Here is a 21,982-nt window from a genome sequence, read left to right as displayed (position 1 = left end):
ATGGTATCAACTCTGACTCCATCAAAAATTCAAAAAGTGATGGTGCTTTCTCACTCTTTCCTTATTCTCCCAGGTACTTACATTATGTGTTTGATTTGGGAAATGGTGCTAACCTCATCAAAGGGAGCTCAAATAAACCTCTCAATGACAATCAGTGGCACAATGTGATGATATCCAGGGACACCAGCAATCTCCACACTGTAAAGATTGACACGAAAATCACAACGCAAATAACAGCAGGAGCCAGGAACTTAGATCTTAAGAGTAAGTACACACTAAGTTGGGGTAATGCGCAACACGCCACGTGGTGTCTACACACATGGAAAATCCTTCTTTAGAGGTGTGTGTGTCTATGTATGTGTCTGTGTGTGTGTACATGCATGCTCATGCAAAGATTGACCAGAATTTAATTTCTATCACATAATTAATAATTCAACACAAAAGCCTCTGATCCCCCTTTAATGTGGAAGGAGTATATGTATTTTTAATACAAGCATGGTTAAAATTTGAAGAGGGAGTGAAATGCATTCTTTCTTGATATCATAAAGAAAAGGTTCTTTGCAGGTTTCTTTGGTCCCAACAGTTTTCAGTCCACTTGAAGTCAATGTAACAAGATACATAAGGAGTTTCATCTACATAACATACATAAGGAGTTTTCTTGCCCTGGTGAAGTTTCCTTGGCACTTAGAGACCTTCTGACCTACTGGGTCAGATCTGGGCTTACATATTTGTACCTCCAAGATGACTTCCAACCCCAACCCCTTCACCACCCATGAAAATGCTTCTTTCTTTCATCAGCTGCTAATAAGGTTTGGTTTTTTTTTAGATTTATTTATTTCTCTCCCCTTCCCCCCCTTGTCTGTTCTCTGTGTCTATTTGCTGTGTGTCCGTGTCATCTTGCTGCGTCAGTTCTCTGTGTGGGCGGCGCCATTCCTGGGCAGGCTGCACTTTCTTTCACGCTGGGCGGCTCTCCTTACGGGGCACGTGGGGCTCCTTGCGCGCGGGGCTCCCCTATGCAGGGGACACCCCTGTGTGGCAGGGCACTCCTTGTGCACATCAGCACTGCGCATGGGCCAGCTCCACACAGGTCAAGGAGGCCCGGGGTTCGAACCGTGGACCTCCCATGTGGTAGACGGACACCCTAACCACTGGGCCAAGTCTGATTCCCCTAATAAGGTTTTAACAGACATATCTTTCCTTGTTGATTTCTCAATTAAGACAAACTCTTAGAAAACATCTCAAAAATAGGGGAAAATAACAGAAGTTTCTGTTTGAATGGGTTACTGCGTTTCACTGAGAACAATCCAGATAGCCCATCACATTGACTAAATACTGTTTGCACTATATCATGCATGTAAGTAATCTGAGGTTTGAATGACTTGCCCACAATAAAACAACTACCCAGTTGTAGAGTGAAGAAAAGAAACTGGGTTCTGAGCCACATCCCCCCTGCATTGCTCCTGCTCTAGCCCGATCCGTTCTGCCCAAAGCCCTGTAGATGTCGTGGCACGCATCTTGCTTGGCAAGAGCTCATTAATATTGATGGGATGTTTCCCTTTGATTCAAAAGGTAAACGTATTAGGGAGTTGGGGAGCCGGAAAAAGAAAACCCAACAGAACACTTTGTAGAAAGAACGCTTTTTCTAAATAAGGTGAAAGAATAAGGAAAAGAGCTTCACTTTTTGTAATTGCAGAATATATTTACAATCCTGGAGCTATATTTGCCCAACACAAAGTGTGTAGTAATGGCCGTCTCCTTTCTTTTGCAGTGTGTCTGTTGTTAACTTCAAAGAGCTCCTGTTTGTGCCTCACAAATCTAAGAGCTTAGCTCAAAAAATAAATAAGTGAAATTCAAAGGAAGTGCTGTTTAACAGGCCAGCTTCTTTCTGTTCCTTCTCTCTGACTGAGCTGAATGGTGTGTATTTTCAGACCTGTGTTGCTTTGCCCAGGAGGCAATTGACAAGGGAAAGGGGGAAAGTGTGAAATTCAGCCCAGCCACCAAGCTAAGGCAAAACAGAACCCTGTCTGCCTAGAAAGAGACCTCAGTAAGCGTAAGCGAACTCCATATCCGTAGGAAACCGTGAACCCAGTGTCAGAGACATATATGGCCAGAAAAGCAGCTTTTCCTGGCTGGCTCGAGTAGGTGCTACACACAGACCCACACATTGCAGGTACAGAGGAGCAGTACAAGGGCCACAGGATATATCTCTTTGGGTAATTAAGACAGTATCTCTTAAGAAGCATGTATTTCCTTACTATTCATTATAAATAAAAATAGAGGTGAGAGGAGATTTTGGCATATGTCTAGTGAGTGTGCTCTTTACCATTCTAATCCTCAAAGCTGATTTTCATGATGGCACTTGGTGTTTCATAACTCTGCATATAAGAAAGGCTATTCTTTTGCAGAAAAAAAGTATAAAATTATGAACTGAAAATAAGGGAACAGGAATCCCCTATATTTTTAATATAAAATTTATGTAATCTAAGTATCTTTAAAAAAATTTTAAAGTATATTAAAAAAAGAAAATAGCCTATTATATAATATTAACTTGTTAAGTATTGAATTCTGAGTAAATTTGTTTTTAATTAACACAATTTAAATTTGAGGGGAATTTCCTAAGAGTTTACTGACTTACCGGTAAGTGATTAAATCATCATCTTATCAAGTGACGGCAAGTTCCTAAAGGGAGGCCAAGTCTGTGTGTTTGTGGTGTGGATGTGAGAGCCAGAGGCAGCAGTAACCCCTTGTCCTGGGTGTGCTGGACTACAGGGAACGTGAGGAGAGAGAGACGAGTAGCATCTCCCTTCTCCCTTCATCCCCACCTTTGGGCACCTGTGCCAGAGATTACCAGTATTTCTGAGCATGACGGTGCTGGGAGTGGGGAGCACAGTCAGAAAGAGGGCAAGGAGGGTTCCCGATGCACAGCTTTCTGTCCCGAGGTAAAGACTGGCACTGAGGGAGCCTTTCAGGACAGAGAAGAGCAGGTGCACCGGCGCTGCTTCAGGTTAATTGACGTCAATCTAAGAGGTCCAGGAAGACTTGTCGAGAAAGTTATGTGCAAGGGGACTCTGAAGGATCAGAAAGTACAACTAGGCAAGGTATCTCCTTCCCACAATGACTCCTGCTAGAATTTGGGGTGGCTGGTTAATGTAGGAGAATTTCTTATACACTCTACCCTCCACCCTGAACTGGATTTTCTTTGCATGCTAATCACAAAGAAGTCAGTTACTCCCAACACAAGAAAAAGAAAGTTGGTTTATTGTGGCAATGTTTTCTATTTCACATTTATTGTATCTAAGAGCTGTATTCTTAGAGATGTAAAATAAAGTTATCCCATTTCTTCTACACACCATTCAAAGTCATTGGGACAATCTTTGGTTCTTCCCAAAGTGAGATCAACCAATTTAGCTACATCTGAATCATGTGGAGGGCTTGTGAAATGCAGATTTCTGGATCCCACCTTAAAACAACTGAAGTAGTAACTATTTTGAGATGGTGTGCCGGGAATGATAGAAGTTTGTATTTTAAAGAGAACGCACTAAGCTAGACGCCATGTTTTTTGGAATTCTGAAATAATGCAGTATGTGTTGAAGCAAACTTTGGCTCATTTAAAAATTTTGTATAAGTCTGGTTTTACTTTTAATTTAGAATTTTACTTTTATTTTATTTTTCTGGTCCTGGCCTGAAGTGGATGATTCAGAATTACTGGTGTCTTTCTTTATGTGACTATACCTTAAGAAGACACTAGAGGGCAGCATAAGGCCGCAAAACTTACTATATGTGACTCAGGAGGGGAAAAAAATTCTCATGCTTCACTCGTATCTGGAAGATGATTTTCTTTGTTTTGGCCACCTAAAATTCCACAGTTAGTCCTAATAGTAATGTAAGCCTTTGTTTATAGCTCTTTTTCATTATTCAGGCAGGACAGCAGTGTGGACATTTGAAAGCTAGGGGACAATGTCTTCCATTTCCTACCTTGACCATCTCCATAGACTCTGGTCAGAAATGGGCAGTAGTCTAATGATTTTTCTCTAAAACAAGGAATTGCATGTAGGTGACCTGGTTCAGACTATCTTTCGTGACACTGCCAGAGTCTCAGGGTTTGTTTGTCTCTCTCTGTTGATACAGTTTGGCTTTCATCTTTATTTTCCAGCTGTTTGTGTTCTATTCCCTCTGGCTATTATGTACAAGCTGCAACACACAATGAAAGGAGCAGCATAAATTTGCTCCCTGGAATGATTTCCTAGCACAGCACTATGTTCATTGTGGAGCTCTGAGTCCTGTCCTCTTTAGAGAGATAAAGGATTGGTGTAATTCTCCCTTATTTTCTTTCTCTTGTTCCTGCATTTGGCAAAAGTGTCTTTGTACGTGTGAGAAGCAGCCCATATTTAGAAAGTCCCTACTCAAGATTAATTAACTAGATAGAAATGAGGTTATTTTATTTAATCCCTGGCACTACCCAGGGTCTTGAATTGAGGTCAATCTTGCTCATTCCTTAACCTAGTTCAAGAACACAGATGGGGAGGGACGATTGTCTTCGGTCCCCGCCTTCCATGGGTCCCCTTCATTAAGGTATTACCCAAGTTTAATGTTCTGCAAGTCAAGGATAAATCATTCACTTGGTAGGGGAAACATAAATAAAGATAATGAGATGCATAGGATAGAGTGCCCTCAAGTGGCCGCTTAGTCCAAGTATGGGCTGCATCCAGGTCAGCCCCGGCAGAGAGCGCGTTGTCATTTAACCTTCCTTCTTACATCCCTCTCAAACCCCAAATCTCTTATTCCCCAAAGGCTTTGAGCTCTCCTGCCGCCTTCTGACCTTGTCCATCCCCTTCTTACCACCATCATCACCACCTTCCCCTCCAACTTTCATATTCTTCCTGCAATCTCACCCTTAAGACTAACGCCTGCTTTTGTTCACTCTGCTAAGAAGCCTCTAAAAGGCTCCTAATCCAAACAGGATTTTCCTTTCAAATATATGCAGTCCCTGAGCAAAGTTTTGAAGAAAAAATGGTATCCTTGATCTTTTTTTCTTTGACTCAGACTCAGTCTCTATTACGCTGGTAAACACCCCACCCCCCCACCCCCCATCTAGAAGATAAAATGTACCCTCTACACCTGCCATTCTTCACCCTTTAATGTTGTCATTTGACACATCATTTCTGCAGTCCTTCACTTACCCCCATTCTATTCCAAAGTCCTGATCATGTTTAAACAGTTCCAAGCTTTGTATAGTCAGTCCATATGGCATCTGAGAGCCCACTTGCCTTGTGCTGATAATTTGCTCAAATAGGAAACACTCCCAGAAGAGTCTAAGACTTCTAGATTAGCCTTAGAGCAGGAAATGCACTGAAAATGGAGCAAGGTCCTGTTGGTTAGGCTGTCTTTATTGTAAGGTTTTTTCCTTCAGTTTTTAAGGCAAAGTGATTTATTCACATTACTTCAGTTGATGGGAGATTATTTTAGGGTCCATTAGGAAGTAAGAGAAATAAGAATCCCTTTCAGCTGTTGAGCAGTCAGGCCACACAGAGGGTAGGAAGTTTGTTCTTACAGTTATTCTGGGATCTTAGGAGCAATGCATATCGCTGCTTCCACGTCCAGTGCCTTCCGCGGCCCAGCTACCCTCTCCTGAACACCTCTGCCAGCACCAGATAATCTCGCTCCTCTCCTTTCTGCTGGCTGCCTTCTCCTACTCTTGGCTTCCTCCTCTTCCTGGCTTCTACCTGTTGGTTCTGTTCCTATATATTTCCATTTTCTCGTCCTTTCCCTTATGTCCCCCTTTCAAGTTCCCTAAAAAACAGGATTAACTAGAGTGAGTGGCCTGTCACCATCTGGTCTAGAAGACAACTTCATGAGCTCTTGGACCACTGCTTCCAGCCAGGCTTGCTCCCTCAGTAAAAGAGGGTTTCCGGGGAAGAGGCTGAGGTGGGACACTCTCTTAGCTTCTCAGAAGGGAGCAGGGTAATATGCTCCTGCCAGGAGGTGGAAGTGGGGGGACATGACAGGGTTTTAGGCAGGAGCTTGGAGCTTACAGGGCCTTTCACAGTCATTCCTTTGGCTTCTGTGTGAAGGCTGGGCTGAGGCTCAGAAAATAGAGCAGACTGGCGGCAGTTGCTGTAGCACAGAACAGAAACAGTAAGGCTCAGAGTACTAAAAGTAAGACTTGACATTTTTGTTACTCCTTTTTCCATACAAGAATTGCAGAGCAGTTACTGGAAAGACAGTGAAGCTATTGTTTCTTTCCTGACGTCTCCATTGAATTCCCAGGCTTTGCAGAAATCAGTCTCAATCCATTCTCTTTAATGTAAACCTTCTATCAGTTTTATTAATTCAAAGGATGCCACTCCCACTCTCATTCCCTCACCCAGGAACACATTTTTCCCTTTTCATGTTCCTATCTGCAGTTTTCTCTTACCATCACAGATCTGCTGTCTAACATTTGGCTTGGAAGTTCTCTCTGCTTTCCTATGACCCTTGCACCAGCTCACTCTTACTGTGGTAGACTTTAATTTCTTTATTCTTTACCAAGAGCTTTTTCCCCCTAGTTCCTTCAACCATTGCCACTCTTATTGGTATATGTCCTATATTAGTCATAGTTTTATTGTTTAATTTTTTTACAACTCCTTCCAATTCTATATGAAATCTGTTTTCCCATCTTTAGGATCCTAGAAATTTAAAGCCAAAAGTGATTTTGGAGATAATCTTGTTTGACCCTTTCCTTTTACAGATGATACCATTATGTTCATGAGAGGTTATCTTGTTCAAAATCATGTAACTAGTTAGCATTCCCAGACCAAGTCTTCTAATTCCCATGTCAACAATATTTTACAAAGGGCCAGGGAAAACAAGTTTCATTTCTCATCTCAACTTCAGCTGAGTGCTAGTGACAATCTAGGGCAAGTTACTGAAAATAATTCTGAGATTGTCTGTGGACTCACTGGAGAAGACTACTTGTTTGGTCCACCACAGGTGCAAGGTGAACCAGGCAGAGCACGGGCCACCTATCTCCTCTGCTTTTGGTACAGCTTTGAAGCCTTTAGCCCTTCCCTTTTCCAGTAGCATTGGGACAGGTGATGCAAGTGCTTAGAGGTGAGGTGCTAGCTTGTGTTCACTGAGGGTACTGCTGAGCACCAGTAATGGCTCACATGACACAGCTGCCAGGAGGGTCATGCACAGGGAGAAATAGCTTTGGTTGGTCCTCCCATGGGAGAGTATGAGCTCCTAGAAGCTGAATCCAGCACTCAAATGCCTTTCAGGACTAGATGCCAGTTTACCATATTCCAGTGGAATGGTAAGTAGAAGACTTGATTTCTTAGAGCTGGAGAAATTTGTGATGTGAAGAAGGAAGTATTGGCAAGTCTCCAAGTGGAGTTCTTAAGGGCCAGATGACTTCTCACAAAACCTGAGTCCCAGCCACAGACGAGTCTTGGTGCTGGTCCCTCTTCAGGGAAGTCAGGGAATACCAGGAGCGAAGCAGAGGTGTCTACTTAGTGTTTGGGCTTCCTCGTCTAGAGATCCCTATGTCAGAGCATCTGGACAAGATAGAGTGGTAGAATCGCACTCACTCAAGGATTCCAGTCTTCAGAGCACTCATGTCTCTGAGAACTCTCTTTCTTTTTATTTTTTTAAGGTTTTTTCCCCAATTTTATTGATACATTTTAATAAAGCATAAATGTACCATATGAAGAGTACAATCATTGTTATTCGGTAGAATCACAAGTTTGTGCATTCATCACCCCAATCACTCCCAGAGCACTTTCATTATCCCAATAATCATTTTTTTAAAAATCTCATCACCTCTCAACCTCTCCATGCCTCACCTGCCATACATAGCTGCTATTCTTTTTTGCTCTCGTAATGTATTTGTATTTGTATTTATAAAAACAGTCTTATATATGCAATATCCCCCATATTCGTATTTTACTTGAGGCTTTACTATTTTCTACAGTCCCGTGTTATAGTTTTTCGCTTTCCTTCTGGTAATATACATGACCTTAGACTTTCCTTTTCAACGACGGTCATACCCATACAACAGCACTGCTAGTTTCAAACACTATGATATGATTTCACCACTTCTATTAATTTCCAAAGATTTACAAACAACCTTTTTAACAACTTTGCACAGAGTAACCCTCAGTTTCCCATTCTCTACCCTCCTTCTATTTTCTGGTGACCTATATTTTAATTATTAACTCCATGAGTTTACACAGTATATTTAAGAACTCCTTTCCAATGAAAGAAGAATTAGACAAAGGTCTGTGGGATATTAAAACCAAAAAAGTAAAAAGGAAGGGCAGGGTATAGCATTCAAGGAACCCAAGGGCAAGAAAGAGAAATTGTAAGGCTGGACCTTATGAGGGCTGTGTTCAGGAAGCTGCTGGCAACAAGCCAGTACCTCTGCCTCTACTCAGCTGTGAGCTGCCTTCTCTTGGCTTATCAGTGAGCACTCCCTCGTTCTTCCTTTTCTCTGCCCACTGGCTTTCTCTGCTTGCACAAGCACTGGAAAATATGACTTCCCAAGAACTGGCTTTTCACACTGACCGATTCAAATACCTAAGAGAGACTCGCTTGAGTTTAGGTGTTCTTGTGCCAGATATTTGGAAGAGTAAATTTGATTGGGACATTAAGTCCTCCCTATGGCCAGGATGGGGAATAGGAGGCAGGGCCACATTGTGCAATAAGGTTGCACTGGATTTGTTTGAAGTGTTTGGATGCACTGCTTGGGGTGTATGTAGAGCCCTCAAGAACTCAAAAGGTATTCTTCTAACTGCTATGCAAGGGTCTTTCCTCTCGCTATGTGAGGTGTTTCCCGTTCCTGAGTAGTTTGGTCAGTGTGGGCACGGGGCAGTGAAGCCCACCTCGCGGCACCTGGATGCATGAGGGCAAAGTGGTGGAAGAAGTGGATGCATAGGCTGAAACAAAAGAGAAGAAAGATGAGGCAGAGGTCCAAGTAACGTGTTTTGTGATGCCCTGCCTGGAGTGAAACACAAGTAAATTACCAGCTACTGCCCTAGGAAATGCTTCAGATTTCTTCACCTGTTGAAAGAGCTTTTTTCTTTTTTGTAAATCTCTATTCCTGATATGTTAAATTGAAAGTGAACCAATAAAAAGACAAAAAAAAAAAAAGCTTCTATGCAAGAATCAAGGCATTCGAGTTGTCTTGCTCTGAAGCAGAAGGATGGTGGTAGGGGCTAAAGCCATCAAAATGGTAGAAAACTGGGATAAAATGTTTAGATTACTAACTCACAAACTCACAAATGCTTTAGTGAATAAAAACTTGGGGGTGATTCCCTAGTAAGGGACCATGACACTATATTGGGCTTCAAATTTCGGGGAGTTCTGGATCACAGAGTGTTTCAACAATGGCAATGGAGGGATACTGGTATGGGATACCAATGACAGGTGATATATGGCTGACAGGGAGCTGTACAAACATATGTCCAGGGTGCATGGTAATGATTGGATATACTCATAGTGGCAACAATTAAAAACCCAGCAGGGGGGGTACTGGGTTCCTGGCCAGTGGTGCTCTGTCGTGGTCCCTGGGGGAGCAGCGATAGTCTCCCAGGTACAGCGGCGGGGACCGGGAGGGAGTGAGGGTTCAACAGTGAGCCCCTGATGCTAATGACTATGCTTGTGAGCTGATAAACCTAAAATAAGAACAAGGCCTAGAGCAACATTGTGCCTGGGAATTTCCTCCTGTCAGCCTTCATGTTACTCAAATGTGGCCAGTCTCGAAGCCAAACTCAGCATGTAAATGCAATGCCTTCCCTCCAGCGTGGGACATGACACCCGGGGATGAGCCTCCCTGGCAACGAGGGACCACTATCAACTACCAACTGATGATGCAACTGGAAAAGGACCTTATATGGAAGGTTCAAAGCAGATCAGCAGAATATCCATGTCTACATAAAATAACATGACTTTAAAATGCTGTTTGACCTAAAGTAAGGGGGAAATGGAAAGGAGAAATGAGTTTATATGGCTACGAGTTTCTAAAAAAGAGTCTGGAGGCTGGCAGAAGGATTGCCCTCATGCACAACTGAGCAGAGTCAGAGAGACAGATAAAGCAGATACAACCCCCAGATATTGGTTCCTATGAAGGCTAAAGAGACCCATGAGAGTTATGGTCATGGCCGATGGGGTTTACTACCAGGGCAGATGGCCCCTCTCTGGAAATGGTGTTTATGTGTGATGAATCTGGACTCAGATGGGATCTCCCTTCATAAGACTTTCATACTAATCTGCTGGAGGTGCAGTTAACGTTGGGGTTTAAGATATAGTTAGGGGATTTGAATCTCTGGACTGATAATGTGATAGCCAGGTCCTGAGCCTCAACAGACTCCAGCACCTACAATCTGATTTATTGGACTTACCACACTCAGCTAAGATGGAGTTGAAGAAGGACAATCACCACACCATGGAGCCTAGAGTGATTACAACTGAAAATGGGAGGATGGCAGCCAGCATCCATGTGGAATCTGAGCCTCCTCTTGACATAGAGGTGCAATGGACACAACCAATCCAATGTCCACATAGAAGAGGTGGCATTGGATTGGGAAAAGTGGACATGGTGGACGATGGGTATGGGGAAGGGCAGGAAGAGATGAGAGGTGGGGGCGTATTTGGGACGTGGAGCTGCCCTGGATGGCGCCTCGGGGGTGATCACCGGACATCGTGGATCCTCACAGGGCCCACTGGATGGAATGGAGGAGAGTATGGGCCATGATGTGGACCATTGTCTATGAGGTGCAGAGGTGCCCAAAGATGTACTTACCAAATCCAATGGATGTGTCATGATGATGGGAACGAGTGTTGTTGGGGGGGGAGAGGGGGGGTGGGGGGGTGGGGTTGAATGGGACCTCACATATATATTTTTAATGTAATATTATTACAAAGTCAATAAAAAAAAAAAAGAGGCAAAAAAAAAAAAAAAAAAAAAAAAAAATTGGGGGTGGAAAGAGGTAGAGGCTCGGTTCTGTACTGGGCTGATCCAGGGCCAAATAGAGGCAGTGCATGGGATACAAAAGTCAAAAGCAGTGGACATAGGCTCCTAAGAATTTACAGAAAACATAGGGAAGGAGAAAACTAGATTTATACCCTCTGTGGAATTGTAAGGATTCAAGCCAGGCTCCTCTAGATATATAAAGGAGAGTGGACATCCAGGTAGCATTAAAATTGTTTACTATAGATCCCAAAATCAGTTGCCACTATTATTTTCAGGCATTGGGCCATTCATTTAGGGTTCAGTAATAATTTAGCTCTAGCTCCTCCTGCAACATGCCCCAGAGGTAAACTAGCTTCTATCCCCATCCTGAACAATTCCTCTGAAGGTGGTGAGCCATGGTTCAAATGGGAAAGTTTGGTAGGTTTAGGACAAAGCACTGTAAAGATGTTTCAGAGTCAGTTCTGCTGTCTTTACGCATGTAGGAAAGTACATTTTTATGACGGAGTGCCTTTGTTGGCCCCTTATTTTCATACCTTTGAGACTGCTTTCAGTGCTACTTAGGAACTCTATTAGGCCAATCAGGTTTGCATGTGAATGCCACATGAATGTGGTTTTCTGGGTCTGTTCTTAAAGGAGACTTTTCTTTGCCTTTGCAATTAATTATTGTAGTTTTCTTAAGGATTAAGCAAGAAGCAATATAGCATTGTAATTAAGGACAGGTTTAGGGGTCAGATAGAATGGGGTAAAATAGCATTTCTACCATTTTTAAAATGTGTGTCCTTGGGTAAGTTTCATTGCCTTCCTCCTCCTCCTCTTTATCATCTACCCGTTAATAAGATTTGTAAATATCTTACTTTCATATATTATCTCTTAATTCTCATGACAAACTGGTGAGATTGCTGTATTTAGCCACACGTTTCAAATTATGAAACTAAGGTAAAGATTAGAAAAGTTAGACGTCTCGCCCAAACTGCAGTGATCTAATATTCAATTGTAACAATAACTCCTTCAACCATTTCTAAGAGCTGATCCTGTCCCATGAACTGTTATAAATATTTTGCACAAGAGAGCTCATTTAATTCTCACAGGAGTTTACAAGGTAGGTACTATTTTAATATCAATTTTACTTATGTAGCCACAATATTATTATTTTTTACCTCAAACCGTCCATTAAAAATGTATGGTGTTGGGGTAATTGTACCATGCCCCAAGTTAGAGGAAATATTTGGGCTTACATTAAAACAATTCTAAAATCATTTTATGTCATAAAACACAATCTTAATTCAAAACTTTAAAAATGGCCAATCTAAGCTCTTAATCAAAACTCCAGATTTGGGTAAGAGCCGCTTTGGACCGTCCCTGGCAGTAGGAGAAGGGGCATGCTCAGCTTCTGCCCTTTGCTGCTGTGGCCTTCCCCAGCCTGCAAACCGGGGAGTCATGTGATGCCAAGGCCCACGCCTCCACCCGCGGTGCTCTCTGGGGTTCACCTGAGGCTCCTGGGCCGGAGCTTTCTCACCTTGACCCCTGTGGAGTGAGGATGCCTTGTGTTCTCGCTACACAGACTCTTACCACTGGGCTCCTCTCAGCCTCCAGGCAGCCCCACCTGCCTTGCTTTCACGCACATGGGACTTACATCTATGCCCGTGAGATATTTCCATGCCTCATGTGCCTCAACAGCCCTGGAAGTGCAGCCAGTTCAAAATGTTCCCATTTTGATTCTGGTGTGGCAAGCTGTTTAACACTTTGCTGATATGACAGGTACCAGTCCTGTATCCCCCAACTGCACAGAACCCAAGGCCATGTTCAAGAGGCCTCCCAAGAACCTTCTCCTTAGGTGTAGGACTAAAATATAGCCCCGCTTTAGGCAGCAGTACTCTGAACTCACTGTACAGTAAGAGCTACCTCAAAAATATTTTGATTTTTTAAAAAATGTCCTTGATGTTGCTGAAGTTGAGACTGTAGAGGTTGTAGGATCTCATTCGTTGTGGGACTAGTATTTTAGTACTGCCTTTGTAAATTTTTTAAAAAGATTTATTTATTTATTTATTTATTTATTTATTTATTTATTTATTTATTTATTTATTTATCTTCCCTTCCCCGCCCCCACCCCAGTTGTCTGTTCTCTGTGTCTATTTGCTGCTGCTTCTTTGTCTGCTTCTGTTGTCGTCAGCGGCACGGGAATCTGTGTTTCTTTTGGCTGCATCATCTTGCTGTGTCAGCTCTCCGTGTGTGCGGTGCCATTCCTGGGCAGGCTGCACTTTCTTTCGCGCTGGGCGGCTCTCCTTACGGGGCGCACTCCTTGCGTGTGGGACTCCCCTACGCAGGGGACACCCCTGAGTGGCATGCGCTCCTTGTGCGCATCAGCACTGCACATGGGCCAGTTCCACACGGGTCAAGGAGGCCCCGGGTTTGAAGCGTGGACCTCCCATGTGGTAGACGGATGCCCTAACCACTGGGCCAAGTCCGCCGCCCTACCTTTGTAAATTTTGTGTCTGTCGCATACTCACATTGTTTTCTGAAAGCTCTTGTGTTTTGGCCCTTGAGACAAAACTTCACTCTTGATGCTCTGTTTCACAAGTATGATCTCTTAATTCTTACAGAAATTAGATGGACGAGGTATTAGTGCCCCCATTTTACAGATGGAGACTCAGAAAGGTTAAGTGAGTTGCCTATTCTCAGACAGCACTAGGTGGTAGAAATAGAATTCAAGCCCAGTTCTCTAGCTGTCTCCAGCAGCTTTAAAATACTACTACTATATATATGCCAACCTATTATTAGGCATTGCTTTTGAATGTCTAGAGAAGAATATAGTGCTTTTTTTAATCTTGGGATTAAAATGAAAGAAAATATTTCCTCCCCTATATAAAACTTAGTTCTTCAAACTTCTACATTTGTATAATGCTGAAATGTTCACTTCTGGTAATTGCAAGATGATATGTTTCCACATGCTCTTTGCATCTCTTTGCCTTGTGTAGTCCCTGTATATTGTTTCTATCTCCTTAGCCTGTGGTATCCTTCTCAGCCATTACAGTTAACAGTTTTAATTGCTGCTCGTCCATTGTATGAGTTCGATAGATCATTTGTATTCAAAGTGCTTATGGCAGTGTCATGCAAATATAATACTTGGTTGGATGATTGGGAGTTAGCCTATCAATCAGTCTTCAGCTCATAGAAGCAGGCTTTTGCTAGCCCATTCAACTGTTAAAGATCTCCATTTCCTAGTCTTTGGAGAAAGATCCCTTATACCGCCCTGACCTCCGTTTATATCCTTGCTCTTAAGTATCTGCATTTCTCCTTAAGAATAATTTAAATATTAAATGAACACAGTATTTGGAGATATGCTCTAAGGAATTACGCTGTTATAGGTGGATTTGCTGCCTTTATTGGGAACAATCCATCTTTCAGGCACAGAAGGAATTCTTTATTAGAAGGGGGAAAATGGAAAAGTTTAGTTACTAAGAAAAAATGACTTTTATTGGACTCTATGAAGCTCATAATATTTTAGAAGCTCTATGGAGATGTCTGCAAAGTTCTTTTGTGTGCTTTGTATCACGTTGTCCTTTCAAGTGCTCCGGAAGCCCACTGGTGGCTTTAATCTCTTTTATCCTGTGTATCTAAACTGACAGCTGGTGCCATTGTTTTGACCTGCATTAAACAGGCCATTATTGTGGGAAAGAGCAGCTCTTCTCTACTTACCCTGTTCACCACTAGATGCTCCCCACCCAAAATAAATGTTCATTTTTGAAAAAGAAAGAAAGACCACCTGTTAAATAGGGATACTTGAAAGCTCAGAAAAGGCTTACTTTTGCATAGGTCCTATTACTGGTCCCCTAGTTATAAATCTCTGTTAATTCTCAGACCAGTTATTTCTAGACTCCTCCACCTGTTCTAGTCCTAACACTGATAAGGTCTTTAGTAAGTACAGGAGACAGTGTGGTGCAATAGGAAAAAAAGTAGGTTGGGAACAGGAGGCTTCGGTTCCAATGTTATTCTCCTTGAAAGGGTTGTATTGCTTTGGGCAGGTATCAACACTCCGGAAGGCTAGTTTGCACACTCATCAGGTGAGGATGATGATAACTTCCCTGCTTATTTTGAAGGGTTATTATGAGAATCAAAGGGATGACAAAAGCAACATTCAGGCCAAGGCTCAATGCACATGTAAGGGGTAGGTATTTGCAGAGTTGAGAACATCTGCAAATCCAGACACAGGCCCAGAGAGAATCACTCCATGAGGGATGAAATGAGACACAAATGGTGAGAAGATTGTTTTCTGCTAAGGGATGTCAGAGGGTATCTAAACCAGCTGTCACTGAAATGGGGAAAAATGAAAATAATTGAAAAATTTGTACTCTGATTTTGCCTAAGGTAAATTTACAAGGCCATAAGATGAAGGTAGCTCAGTATGCTTTTATGTGCCTGAATTTACACCCTATCTGCCACATTGCCACCAGCATAGAGTGGGTTTAAAAGAAAATGGTTTGCCACGTATATCTCCATAGGTGTGGCCAAACACAAACAAAATTTATCTTTGTGTTATAAGTTTTAGAGTCATACTTTTTAAAAAAGTGTCCTTCTTTGGTCATTTTCACTTCAAAATTCCATCCAGAAACAGAAACTTCAAACTCTTAAAAGCTTTTGCTGCCCTGTCTGTAGATACAATGCCAATATTAACTCTCATAGGCTTAGAATAGGAAAATGTTAAGGTCTGAACTCAAACTTAGAGACCCCTCAGCACAGTCATAATGTATTAGGTTGGGCTGTGGGTGCACACAGGTGCTAATTAACCTCTCTGTGGGAAACAGTTGAAAAGTAAAAATAAATAAATAAATAAAAATCTGTTTTTGGAATTAAAAGAATTCTCCTAACTCTTCAGAATTTCATTACCCAATATTTCTGATTATGAGAGCAAATTGGCTTTTTATCTTCATGAGATCACTCAGTTTGGCACACTGATGCATTTCCCATTGCCTGGGAAAGCTGTATTAGCTTGCTTGGTCCCCTGCTACCATTTATTTCTCTTATTTTTCACAGTTGACCAAGTCTCTCCAGGAATTTCCTATATTTTGTGATAGTGGAGCTGTACAACTAGGCCAGTTAGAGTATGCAATGTGTGAACCAGCATGGATTAAGTGAAACAGAGTTTCTGAAGATCTGGTTTCGAATCAGGTCCTACCATTTTCTGGCTTGGTAGCCCAGAGCAAGTCCCACAGCCCATCAGAGCCATAGTTTATTCATCTGTGACTTGTGTCCATGATAACCTTGTTTAGTCCCTTTGGAGCTCACCAAATGAAACTGCACATGCACAAGTGCTCTTTAACTTTAAGCATTACACCAATGTCAGATATTACTATAATGATAAAGCCATAGCTGTCTTCTCAAGTTTTGACCTAAGCAATACTTCACACTGATTACCAAGTAAACAAGTATTCAAAAAGTGGTGAAGTGGCCCGTTCTTAACTCAGACAGGGCTCTTTGCATTTCATTCAGTTGACTCAGTAATTTTTTTTAAATAGTCAAAGTCTTTTTAGCTAAAACAATATATCTTTGGACGTGGGAGCTTCCTGTAGAATCAGGAACATCTGTGGCTGGCAAAAAGCCAAGAGTTATTCCAGACTGGAATGACTCCAAATTAGTCAGTGTTCTCCAGAGAAATAGGACCCAAAGAATGGATATATATATATCCATTCAGCTATAGGTGCCATATTATATATATTATATGTATAAAACATAATATATGTATGTCAATATTAAAAGATTTATTATAGGAATTGGCTCACTGTGGCTGTGGGGTTTGACAAGTCAGCATTCTGTAGGGCAGGCTGCAAAAGGGGAGCTCTGCTGAAGGTATGATGAATTTACTAGAAGCTACCTGTCTGGAGCACAGATGGAGATTCTTCTTTCTGAAATCATCAGTTCCCTCTTTTAAGGCCTTCAACTGATTGGATGAGGAAACTTCTGTATGGCTGAAGGCACTTTCTTTTGTTGATTGAAGATGTAATCAGCTATAAATGCAATCATCTGACTAATGATTTAAATCCATGAACTACCCTCACAGTAATAATCAAGCCAGTGCTTACTTGACCAGACAGCTGGACACATGGAATTCACATCATGATTCTAATCCCAGGAGTATTGGCCCAAAAGCTAGATGAAGTATGACATCTGCAAACCAATAGAAAGTACAGTTGGAGATCAACAAATTCGCTATGCAGAGCACCAGGAGGCCACAAGTTAGCTTGGCTCTGTTTTATTGCCATAGACAATGTTTACCTCTCTTTGTCATGACAGCAGGGAGACAGAGTGGATGAGTCTGGTGAGATTCTGTGAAGTATCTGCACCGTTGGAGGCTACCTTAATCAGGTTTTATTTGTATATGGGCAGCACAGAGGATGGCAGAGTGAGACAGAGGGCCAGGGCAGGCTGAAGTATAATTTCCCACGATTGTGGCACGTATTTTAACTGCAGAAGAAAATTTGTAAGTGGATTTTCATTACCACCCATCAATACACAAAACTGTTTTTGCACCCCTATCTTTGTCTCTCTGCCTCTCTCCACAAATAAATTCAGCAAATATCATTTGAAAGTGGTCAAAGATTACTCTATCAGGAGAGAAAATTTTGTCATTGCATCGGTTTTCTTAAGTAGCTTCCTGGCTCACCTCCATGGTCAAGAAAGGGGCCAGTAGAAGGAAAATACCTCACAATCAAGCCCATTCCTGATCTCTCAGGTGGAGGGTACCAGGGGCAAATATGTGTGTTGGATCCATAAAATCTTCTGTAAGTCTTATTGTTTAATCATTATTTATTGAAAGTTAACTACTGATTCATCCATTCATTTGACAAGGCAACAAAAATTATTGAGTGCCTAGCAAATTAAAAGAAGAATATAAGAATGCTTAACTCTGGCATTTCTTAAAACAAATGTATAAACAAATGGGGAAGTAGGACATTCACACAAAGAACTGGAATACTGCTAAAGAAATTATTATCATCAGAAAGGAAGTTCAAAATATTATAGGGGTTCAAAGATCATACATAGAACTGGAGTAACGGGGGCACATTAAAAAAGTTGAATTTGAGGTGAGCCCCCAAAATTGCATATAGTTTTGAAATATCACATTGGAAGAGGAAATCCTTTTATTATGTGTACTGTAAACAAAGATGGAGGAGCATGGAAGTACAAAATTGAGGAAATGAAAAATGATATTTGAAGATTATGGTATGAGTTGATGATTGCTGATATTTCAGTTCTCTAGCAGGCAGAAGTATTGAGGAAAGATTACTCAAAGTCTTGAATACTGCTAGTGTATTTTATTTAGAAGATAGAGGGAGGACTTGAAGAAATCTGAACACAATGAGGAGACTAATATGGTGATGTTGATGAGAAGGGATAGAAAGCAGGATACTAGATAATCAGTTATTCCATGAAAGGTAGACAGGTGAAAGGTGAACAAGGACAGGAAAAGGGAATGGAAACGGGGGGACAAATGCCATAAGTATTGGCAAAGGTAAGTCATAAGTCCTTGGTAATAGTTGAACCTGATATGTGAGTTATAGAAGAGAGTTAAAAATGATTTTGAAATCTCAGTTTGGATAGAAGGGAAACTAGAAATGTGATTGTTATGAAACAGGGAAGTCTAGAAGAAGTATTTTCCAGTAGGAGTGGGAAAATGATGGTTAGTGAAAGTGGGATAAACTTTAAAGGTAAGGATTTGTGGGTATTTCCTACAGAATTGATGATAGGTTGTTCTATGACTAAACCCATTATATACCAAGGAAGACCAAGAAATAAGGAAGTTAAAGGACAACTAATAAATTAAACTTATGACACCTGAGCATCTCTTCAGCAAAATGTTTCTAAAATGAATATAATTTTAGTCATAGAGGATATATACCCTGGAACCTATTAAAAGACAGATTTTGTATCTCAGCAAAACACCTACTTGAATTGCCACCTTTGATTTCAATATTGAATATTGGGTGTGCTGTGAACTTAGATATCATCTTGGATCATGTTAGTTGTTCAATTCTATTTATGATTTCTTATAAAAGTTTCCATTTGTCTCTTCTAAGTACAAATGTGCTAGAGAAATATTAACAACCTCCAATGCTTTTGCTTTCAGTAATTTATCGCTTATTTCAGTAGTCATAGGAAATAGTAACTTCAATTTTCTCCACAGGGGAAAAAGAAAAGTAAAGTAAATAAATTAGTGTTTGTTCACCAGGGATTATAGATATTCTTCCATCTTATAGAATTCCTATTATAAAAGAGATTTAGATTTACTTTGTCTCCCAAAGAATAGCAATATTAGGGTACTGGACAAATCTGACTTAGAAGTATTCTTTCATGGCTGTTCAATAAAATATTAAAATTAAAGAAATTAATACCAATTTTGGATACCAAGGTGATTACTCCTTGGGATAAGGGAAGTCTCTCTTCCTGAATCACCCTCAGAAATTAGCCCAGGCTGGCTGTACTCTTTCTACCAGCCAATGACAAGAATCGAGAGAAAAATTAGAGTTGCCCCAAAATTTGCTGTCCAAGAACCATACCTCTTGGAGAGAAGCTTCTAGTATTGTACTTTCTTCAGTCCAGCCAGAAGGAAAGTAAGGCTTCGCTTTTTCCCAAATGCCACATATAAGAGCTTTGCCTTCTTAAGTTTTCCTCGAGTTTTAACTATCCAAATCTACAAAGCAGTTGTCCTTTCTATGTGTGCTCTTTTTAATTAAAATGAAAGTGAGATCTTTAAAAGACACAAACAAGTATATATGAATAAACAGGAAAGCTGAGTCAAAGAACTAATTATACCTTGACACTTGCATTCTGCTACTGTAAGGCACAGCTTAGAGTCTCTGCAATAATTGCCTATGCTTCCTCTTTTAAAGAAGAAAAAAAAAACTTCTACACCACTTCATCTATCTGCTTTTGGTGGATGGCTCCCAAGCCATGCCTCCCAACCCCATACTCTCTTCCCTGAGTCCCAGGTTCATATATTTGGATCCCTATAGGACAATCCTACTCAAATTCAACTTGTGTAATGCTAAATGCAATTTCATCTCTCCTCTCCAAGTTATTATTGCTCCAAATTCCCCAGTTTCCCAGCTTAACTCATTGGACTTATCATTATGTTCTTTTTTTCCGGCAAGTACTTAAAAATTCCATCACGTTTCTCAAGCCTTTCCTTTGACTTATCTACTATTATCACCCACTGCCCCTTTGAAAATTTCTCTCTTCTAGCTAAGTTTGGCCTTTTCCTCTTTCTTAAGTGCCATATTCAGTTTTGTTTCCATGTTACATCTAATCTGTGTCCATGCCTGGTGCCAATATTTATTTCGTTATGAAGTAATATACACTATACTTTCTCCTGGCCTCAACTTTTACATGATGTTCCACCTTACAACCTCAGTCCACAAAAGCCTTTATTTCTGATTTCATAAGGCACAGTTCTCCTGAATTTTGCAATCTGGCTCTTGAGCATCAGAGCATTCTTTTATCTCTTAATCTGTTCATATCAAATTAGAAGATACGTCTTAAACTCTTTCCTGTTTATGCTACCAGGTTAGATGCTGCTGTCAAAGGAGCCCTTTGAGCTGCTTCTGGTATAGGGTAAAGCATACCCAAAAGACTAAATTAAATCAGGTAAAATAAATGCCATGAGAGACTGGCAAATTTGTCATCTGGTCATTCCAGTTGTACTAGAAACTTTTGGGAAAACAAGTCGGACTTCTCACTCTCTTGTACCTTTCAGTGCACATATGGAATTAGGTGAAGTAGCAGACAGTTGACACATCCTCACAGGTAACATATGTGCTGAGTACATGCTACATACCACTGTTTTCTGTACATTCTCCATAATCCTCACAGCCTTGTGAGGTAGCCATTATTAATCCTGTTTCCTGATGAAGAATCTCATTCAGAGAAATTTTGTAACATTATGTGCCTACTGCACTCACTCAGCCAGTAATCAACAGAGCCAGGGTTTCTGTCCAGAGCTAACTAAAAACCCTGTGCACTCGTTATTCCCTATTGTTACTGCCCTACTGTGGAAAAGGGATGCTTGCAATACCAGCTAGGATCATTCCACAGATAACAATCCAGAGAGATACACAGTGCTTATTTGTAAATGGTGCTAGAGATGAAAAGTATTCTTCTACACTTTCTACTGACAATGTCACAAGTCTACCTTTGCCTTGTCAATTGCATGCATGACCTACTTAAAGAATATGTATAAAATCAGCTGCTCTTAGCTTCAGGAAGGGGAAACAGGTTGGCTTTAAGTCTGTAGGAAGCTGGCTTTTATTGGTATCCATTACAGTTCTGTCTGTACACGGAGTCATTAAGAAGCATATCCTCCTTTGCATGGCCAGGGCTTTGCCTGCAAGGCCCCATTATTGCTAATGGGCCATTTTCCTTTCATCACCCCCAGGATCAAAAGGAGAAGTTGCATCTTTGATGAAGTGGTAATGGTACACCAGGCTCAGGCCACTTAAGGGTTTCCTTTGTTCTCTTCGTATGGCAATCCACTGAGGGCTTTAGACTACTATCTACTATACGAAGAGTGGGTAAAGACAGTACTAAGTGGTGATGCTAAGTGCAGCTGCAATAATGAAAATGAGAATGAATCTCCTACTTAGAAACCCAAACTCAAAGCTTGTATTCTGCACTGCTTCTTTTGATATTTTCTGCTCTTTAGTGATGCAGAGGAAAGATTGCCTCTCTTCAATAAGCTTTAAAAAGTTGCTCAGGTAAGCAAGTTTGCTAATAGGAAAAATAGAAATAGTGATTGGAAGTAGGGAAAGGAAGGAAGTGCACTGTAGAATTAGCTCTCTCCCCAAGTGCTGCCTTTCAATTCTTGTTTCTTGCTTGGTTCTTCTCTACTGGTACCTCAATTCATCAGCTAACAGACAGTATTCATGGAGTGCCCACTGTGCTCAGAGCCCAGTACTAGGCAAAGTGGGAGAATATTAAGTAAATTAAAGGCACTGTCTCTCTTCTTTAGAAGGTTACAATCAGAAAGAGGATGATAGGTTATCA

The 21,982-nt window shown here is 41.2% G+C and overlaps 1 protein-coding gene across 50 annotated transcripts in view; it reads left to right on the top strand.

Annotated features, from left to right (window-relative positions):
• The window catches only part of NRXN1 (neurexin 1), a 1,214,286-nt gene that overhangs the window by 578,198 nt on the left and 614,106 nt on the right, over positions 1–21,982 (top strand). For all 50 annotated transcript variants that reach the window (XM_071208815.1, XM_071208816.1, XM_071208823.1 and 47 more), the window contains one exon: positions 74–264. In XM_071208815.1, the coding sequence (XP_071064916.1) occupies positions 74–264 (191 nt within the window). The remainder of the gene's footprint in view (positions 1–73; positions 265–21,982) is intronic.

The sequence above is a fragment of the Dasypus novemcinctus genome, chromosome 17 (assembly GCF_030445035.2).
Source record: "Dasypus novemcinctus isolate mDasNov1 chromosome 17, mDasNov1.1.hap2, whole genome shotgun sequence".
NCBI lineage: Eukaryota > Metazoa > Chordata > Mammalia > Cingulata > Dasypodidae > Dasypus > Dasypus novemcinctus.
Note: the sequence above shows the minus strand (reverse complement) of the source record. Positions and strands in the feature narration are given on the sequence as shown.